Source organism: Nilaparvata lugens, chromosome 6 (genome assembly GCF_014356525.2).
Source record: "Nilaparvata lugens isolate BPH chromosome 6, ASM1435652v1, whole genome shotgun sequence".
Lineage (NCBI taxonomy): Eukaryota > Metazoa > Arthropoda > Insecta > Hemiptera > Delphacidae > Nilaparvata > Nilaparvata lugens.
This window is the reverse complement of record NC_052509.1, coordinates 68,798,674-68,805,884: the sequence shown is the minus strand read 5'-3', so window position 1 is coordinate 68,805,884 and position 7,211 is coordinate 68,798,674. Positions and strand designations below refer to the sequence as shown.

The 7,211-nt window shown below is 57.7% G+C and overlaps 3 protein-coding genes and 1 non-coding gene across 4 annotated transcripts in view; all 4 read right to left on the bottom strand.

Annotated features, from left to right (window-relative positions):
- Window positions 1–358: 358 nt before the first annotated feature.
- LOC120352058 (translation initiation factor IF-2-like) lies at window positions 359–2,302 on the bottom strand. The gene is given in 9 exon segments (XM_039431509.1): window positions 359–548; window positions 946–1,405; window positions 1,494–1,598; window positions 1,636–1,807; window positions 1,809–1,879; window positions 1,882–1,971; window positions 1,974–2,093; window positions 2,096–2,137; window positions 2,140–2,302. Coding segments are annotated over 9 exon segments (1,413 nt in total).
- A 666-nt stretch (window positions 2,303–2,968) lies between these two features.
- On the bottom strand, window positions 2,969–5,010 carry LOC120352057 (transcription termination/antitermination protein NusA-like). Its single transcript, XM_039431508.1, is given in 16 exon segments — window positions 2,969–3,202; window positions 3,241–3,412; window positions 3,521–3,617; window positions 3,620–3,731; window positions 3,733–3,824; window positions 3,827–3,959; window positions 4,049–4,194; window positions 4,197–4,220; window positions 4,223–4,269; window positions 4,271–4,503; window positions 4,505–4,587; window positions 4,649–4,714; window positions 4,717–4,743; window positions 4,746–4,820; window positions 4,823–4,983; window positions 4,985–5,010. Coding segments are annotated over 16 exon segments (1,728 nt in total).
- Window positions 5,011–5,694: 684 nt separating this feature from the next.
- Window positions 5,695–5,768, bottom strand: Trnam-cau. Its single transcript has one exon. It is a non-coding gene; the product is annotated as a tRNA-Met (tRNA).
- Window positions 5,769–6,520: 752 nt separating this feature from the next.
- LOC120352056 (phosphoglucosamine mutase-like) overlaps window positions 6,521–7,211 on the bottom strand; it is a 9,894-nt gene continuing 9,203 nt past the window's right edge. Inside the window, exon 2 of the mRNA XM_039431507.1 lies at window positions 6,521–7,200. Within this exon, the coding sequence (XP_039287441.1) occupies window positions 6,521–7,200 (680 nt within the window). The remainder of the gene's footprint in view (window positions 7,201–7,211) is intronic.

Sequence of the window (7,211 nt, the reverse complement as noted above, 5' to 3'; positions counted from 1 at the left end):
TGCTGGATGTCGCCGCGGAAGGTGTCCAGCGCCGCGTCGAGCTGCGCCTGGGTGAAGTTCACCGGGCGCTCCTGCACGATCTGGCCGTCGGCGTCGGAGGTATCGGTGCGCTGCCCCAGCTTGGCGATCACCCGATAACGCTTGTCGGAGTCGAGCAGGATTGCGAAACACTTGGTCGCTTCGCCCGGCAGATAGGCAGCATGCCGGTCGCCAACGGATCGAGCGCGCCGGTGTGGCCCGCTCGGTTGGCGTTGTACAGCGTTTTACTTTTTGCAGCGCATCGTTGGATACAAGCCTTGCGGCTTGTCCAGCAACAGCACGCCGTGGATATCACGGCCGCGGCGAACGAGGCGACTCATTAATCCTCCTTGTCATCGCCTGAGGCGGAACGTCGCTCGGCGTCGTTCTTCACCACGTTGGTCACCAGGTTGGACATGCGCATGCCTTCCACCAAGGAGTTGTCGTAGGCGAAGGTCAACTCCGCACCACGCGCAGGCGCATCGCTTTGCCCAGCAGGGTGCGGATGTAGCGGAAGCGTCCCTGCAACGCTTTAATGCCGTTGGTGACCAGATCCGGATCGTGGTTCGGTCAGCACGTTCAGGAAGGTGACGTAAACCTTGGCATACGCCAGGTCGCGGGACACTTCCACGCCGGAAACGGTCGCCATGCCGACGCGCGGATCTTTCACTTCACGCTGCAGAATGATCGCAATCTCTTCTGCATCTCTTGCGCCACGCGTTGACCGCGGCTGAATTCTTTTGCCATTTTGGATTCTCCAGACAATCGGGGGGCACAAAGGCCCCCCGTAAACAGATATAAGCAGATGTGCAATCGTTAAGCGATGGTGCTTGGATCTCAATGATTTCGAACACTTCGATTCATGTCGCCGACGCGCACGTCGTTATAGTTCTTAACGCCGATACCACATTCCATGCCGTTACGGACTTCGTAACGTCATCTTTGAAGCGGCGCAGGGATTCCAGCTCGCCTTCATAGATAACCACGTTGTCGCGCAGTACGCGGATTGGTGTTGACGCTTGATGGTCCCTTCGTAACATACAGCCGGCGATAGCGCCGAACTTAGGCGATTTGAACACGTCGCGCACTTCGGCCAGGCCGATGATCTGCTGCTTGTATTCCGGCGCCAGCATACCGCTCATCGCCTGCTTCACTTCGTCGATCAGGTTATAGATCACGGATAGTACGCAGATCCAGGCTTTCCGCTTCGTTACGCGGCGCGCAGAAGCGTCGGCACGCACGTTGAAGCCCAGTATGATGGCGTTGGAAGCCGCAGCCAGCGTCGCGTCGGTTTCGGTGATCCCACCTACGCCGGAGCCGACAATCTTCACCTTCACTTCGTCGGTGGAGAGTTTCAGCAGCGAGTCGCTGTCGCTTCGCAAGAACCCTGTACGTCGGACTTCAGTACGATGTTCAGCTCGGACACTTCGCCGTCGTCATGTTGCGAACATGTTTTCCACTTGGACTTCGCTGACGCGCCAGTTTGACTTCGCGGAACTTGCCCTGGCGGTACAGCGCCACTTCACGCGCTTTCTTCTCGTCACGCACCACGGTCGCTTCGTCACCCCTCTGCAGGCACGCTGGACAGACCCAGGATTTCCACAGGGATAGACGGACCGGCAGAGGTCACTTCACGGCCCAGCTCGTCACGCATCGCACGCACACGGCCGTATTCGAAGCCGCACAGGACGATGTCGCCTTGTTCAGCGTACCTTCCTGAACCAGCACGGTAGCCACAGGGCCGGCCTTTATCCAGGAAGGACTCGATCACCACGCCGCTCGCCATGCCGCTGCGAACCCGCTTTCAGCTCCAGCACTTCGGCCTGCAGCAGGATAGCCTGCAGCAGCTCGTCAATACGGTACCGGCTTTCGCGGACACGTGGACGAACTGCGCTTCGCCGCCCCACTCTTCCGGCATAACGCCGTACTGAGACAGTTCCTGCTTAACGCTTCCGGATCGGCTTCCGGCTTGTCGATTTTGTTCACCGCAACCACCAACGGCACCTGCGCCGCTTTCGCGTGCTGGATAGCTTCGATTGTCTGTGGCATCACGCCGTCGTCGGCCGCCACTACAGAACCACGATGTCAGTCGCCTGAGCACCGCGAGCACGCATCGAGGAAACGCGGCGTGGCCCGGGGTATCCAGGAAGGTGATCATGCCGTTCTCGGTTTCTACGTGGTAGGCACCGATGTGCTGGGTGATGCCGCCGGCTTCGCCCCGCCGCCACTTTGGTGGAGCGGATGTAGTCCAGCAGTGAGGTTTACCGTGGTCAACGTGGCCCATGATGGTCACGACCGGCGCGCGCGGCTCGGCCGCAGCGCCGTATCACGGTCGCATCATCAGCGCTTCTTCCGCTCGTTTTCACGACGCAGGATAACTTGTGGCCCATCTCTTCGGCAACCAGCTGTGCGGTTCCTGGTCGATACTGGTTGATGGTGGCCATGGCGCCCAGCTTCATCATCACTTTGATGACCTGAGAACTTTTTACCGCCATCTTGTTGGCCAGCTCGGCCACGGTGATGGTTTCGCCGATCACCACGTCACGGTTAACCACCTGCGCCGGCTTGTTGAGCCCTGCTGCAGAGCGCTAGGCTTGCGTTTGCCTTTACCGCCACGGGTAACGGGCACGCGCTTCTTCGCGGTCCGCTTTGGACTCGGACAGCTTGTTGCCTTTCTTCTGCTTGTGGCTTTGCCGCCGCGGGTGCGGCTGCGACGATCGCCTTCAACTTTGGCGTCGTCGTCTCGTCTGCTCGGGCACGGCGCGTGCTGAGAGGTGGTCACGTGATAGTCGGCGCTTTCAACCGCGGCGCTTGCCGCGTCTGCCTGGGCCCACTTCTCGCCGTTCTCTTCGGCCATGCGACGGGCTTTTTCCGCCACGCGCTTGGCTTCCTCTTCAACCTTGCGGCGCACTTCCTCTTCAGCTTTGCGTTTCAGTTCAGCGGCTCGGCTTCACGGCGTGCTTTTTCCGCCTGAGCTGGCTTGGTCATTCGTCGGTATGTTGATGGTCACTTTTTCTTTTTCCGCTGAATTACGCTTAGCAATCTCCGCGGCCTCACGTTGGCTTGCTCTATCGGCAGCGCGCTTCGCTTCCGCTTCGCGTTTTGCGAGCTCTTCCGCTTCGCGCCGTGCCTGCTCTTCCGCTTCACGCTGTGCCTGCTCTGCCGCTTCAGCCAACTGGGCTTCCTGCGTATCGCGATTTACATAAGTGCGTTCTTGCGGACCTCAATTTGCACCGATTTACTTTTACCGCCGGTGCTCGGGATATTCAAGGTGCTGCGCGTTTTGCGCTGCAAAGTGAGTTTACCCGGCGCGCTGCCGTGTTCACGGTTCAGGTGCGCCAGCAATGTTTCTTTTTCTTGCTGGGTAACAGAGTCCGACTCGGACTTGTTGATCCTGCATCAGCAAACTGCTGTACCAGGCGATCAACCGGAGTCGAACTCTGCTGCCAGCGATTTTACGGTTACATCTGTCGTCATGCTTCCTTCCTGCTACAGTTATTACGCGTTGTCGCCAAACCAACAGATATTGCGTGCAGCCATGCTCAGCTCACCGGCTTGCTCGTCGCTAAGCCCTTCAATATCAGCAAGATCGTCAACACCTGCTCGGCAAGATCTTCCAGCGTACAAACCCCACGCGCGGCCAGTTTAAAGGCCATGCTTGCGCTCAAGACCGGCAGGTTGAGCAAATCGTCGCCGGTTTGTTGTCGCCCAGGCTTTCTTCTTGTGCCAGGCCAGCGTGGTCAATGCAGCTTTGGCGCGTTCGCGCAATGCTTCAACCGTATCTTCATCCAGACCGTCGATTCCCACAGCTCTTTGATCGGCACGTAGGCCAGCTCTTCCAGCGTGGAGAAGCCTTCTTCAACCAGTACGGTGGCGAAATCTTCGTCGATATCAAGATACTTGGTGAAGGTATCAATAGCGGCATGAGCCTCGGCCTGGTGCTTGGCCTGCAGGTCGTCCGCCGTCATCACGTTCAGTTCCCAACGATCGTCGCCGCGGTGTTGTTTCAGCAGCTGGAAGCCAAACGCACGTTTTGGCCGTTACGGCCGATCGCCTGCGCCAGGTTGCTGGCTTCAACGGCGATATCCATGGTGCAGTTATCTTCGTCTACCACGATCGACGCGACGTCGGCCGGCGCCATGGCGTTGATGACGAATTGCGCTGGGTTATCATCCCCAGGATGATGTCGATGCGTTCGCCGCGAGCTCGCTCGACACGGCCTGAACGCGCGCACCGCGCATACCTACGCAGCGCCGACCGGTCGATGCGCTTGTCGTTGTTTTTCACTGCAAATTTTGCGCGGGAGCCAGGATCGCGGGCTGCCGCTTTAATTTCGATCACTTCTTCGCCGATTTCCGGCACTTCGATGCGGAACAGTTCTTTCAGCATTTCCGAGCTGGAACGGCTGACGAACAGCTGCGCGCCGCGAGCTTCAGGACGCACGGCGTACAGTACGCCGCGAATGCGGTCGCCCGGACGGAAGTTTTTCGCGCGGCAGCATGTCTTCACGGCCAATCACCGCTTCGGCGTTGTTGCCCAGATCCAGCGCGATGCTGTCACGGTTCACTTCTTCACCACGCCGTGACGATCTCACCTTCGTGTTCACGGAAAGCGTCGACCACCATCGCACGCTCGGCTTCGCGCACTTTCTGCACGATAACCTGCTTGGCGGTTTGGGTGGTGATACGGTCGAGGTCACGGACTCGATCTGATCTTCGACTAGCCGCCGAGCTCGATGCTCGGGTCTTCAAACTGAGCGGCTTCCAGCGTGATTTCACGCGTTGGCTGAGTCACTTCATCTACGCGACCCAACGGCGGAAGGTATCGAAATCGCCGGTTCTGCGGTCAATGCTGACGCGCACGTCGATTTCCTGCTCGTATTTTTTCTTGGTTGCGGTGGCTAATGCAGTTTCCAGCGCTTCGAAAATCTTCTCGCGCGAAAGGGATTTTTCATGGAAACTGCTTCAAAACAGCCAGAATCTCTTTGTTCATCCTAGTTGCCTCTTCCAAACTTAAAGTGGGTACCAGGTTCGCTTTCTGGATGTTGCTCAGCGCGAACACTTCATCTTTCCATCTTTCCCAGAACCCGTGATCATCTCGCCTTCGACAGACTTGATAATACCCTGCCACTTGCGACGGTTTGTACCGCCATGCGCAGGACCAGGCTGACTTCTTCACCGAGGAAACGCGTATAGTGCTCAGCGGTGAACATCGGGCGATCAAGGCCAGAGAGGAGACTTCCAAGTTGTAAGCGACCGTGATTGGATCTTCGACGTCCAATACAGCGCTGACCTGGTGGCTGACATCAGCGCAATCATCAACATTGATGCCGTTATCACTATCAATATAGATGCGGAGCGTCGATTGGCGCGCACGAATGAATTCGATGCCTACAAGCTCAAAGCCAACGCTTCTACCGGTGCCGAAGCATCTCTGTAACTGTTGCTCTAATGTGGACAAGCCCACCCCAAGACATAAAAAAAGGGCTAAATAGCCCAGTGATTCGGTTGCCAAATAACAAAAAACCCCGAAAAATCGGGGCTTTATGCACTGGACCCTGTTTGCCGCTAGGCGGCCTCGTACAACTTTCGAGCAAGTGTCCATTTTCAAATGTTGATCGAGAAAGCGGGTTTCAATCGAAAAGTGTATTTGAAAATACACACTTAAAGGAAGTGGTTGCGGGGGCCGGATTTGAACCGACGACCTTCGGGTTATGAGCCCGACGAGCTACCAGACTGCTCCACCCCGCGTCCGAAAACGTGGCAATACTACGCCGATAATCGCAAAATTGCAAGTTATCTCTGGATTTGGTACCGAGGATGGGACTCGAACCACAAGCCCGTTAGGGCACTACCACCTCAAGGTAGCGTGTCTACCAATTCCACCACCTCGGTACTGATTCTTACTGCTAACGGCCGTTGTTCTTTCGAGTTCACAACCACCGTTTTCAAACTTTGTTGCGGCTTACTGCGGGATATCGCTGCTCGGCTTGGCAGGTGCTGCCGGCGCGGTTGTCTGCTCAGTTTTCACTGGCTGACCCAGGTTTCCCACTCGCTGCCTTTCTTGCTTTGGTTGCTGCTGAGGTTTGCCCAGAATCAGGCTGATGACAAAACAGCGTCGCCAGCACAGCAGTCATGCGGGTCATAAAGTTACCGGAACCACTCGAACCGAACAACGTGCCTGATGCACCTGCTCCGAAAGAGGCTCCCATATCAGCGCCTTTACCTTGCTGCAGCATAATCAGAGCAACCAGCCCGATTGAGATCAGCAGGAAAATTACCAGAAGAGCTTCGTACATAGTAGTACCCGTATCCTTGCGGCCTCACCGCATGCCAATGCTTCACACTCATCAAGCAGGCGTTTTTATAAACTGCCTACTGAAGCGGGTGTGAATACTAACCAAAGCGCCACCCGCGCAAGGGCAATTTGCAGCCGCCGGCGCGTTTGCGGAAAAAAAACGCCAACAATCGCCTCTCCGGCTCAGCTTTGCCGAGCCCGGCGGCTAACTGTCTGTTTTAAAACCAGCGGATTTCACCGCGTCGGCGATGCGATGCGCCAGCGCGGTCACCTGCTGTTCGTCCTCGCCTTCCACCATCACGCGGATCAGCGGTTCGGTGCCCGATTTGCGCAGCAGCACCCGGCCGCGGCCGGCCAGTTCGGCTTCCACCTGCTCGGTGACTTTACGCACCGCGTCGGACTCCAGCGGATTGTGATCGCCGGCGAAGCGCACGTTGACCAGGATCTGCGGCAGCAGCTTCATGCCGCTGCACAGGTCATGCAGGCTCATGTGGTTGCGCACCATGGCGGTCAGCACCTGCAGCCCGGCCACGATGCCGTCGCCGGTGGTGGTTTTGTCCAGTAGGATCACATGGCCGGAGTTTTCCGCACCGATGCGCCAACCCAGCTCCTGCAGCTTCTCCAGCACGTAACGGTCACCCACTTTGGCGCGAGCGAACGGAATGCCCAGCTGTTTCAGCGCCAGCTCCAGTCCCATATTGCTCATCAGGGTGCCGACTGCGCCGCCGCGCAGCTGGCCCTGACGCAGGCCTTCACGGGCGATGATGTACAGGATCTGATCGCCGTCCACCTTGTTGCCCAGATGGTCCCCATCATCACGCGAATCGCCGTCGCCGTCGAACGCCAGGCCCACGTGCGCTTTTCCTTGAGTACGCGCTCCTGCAGCTGACGCACGT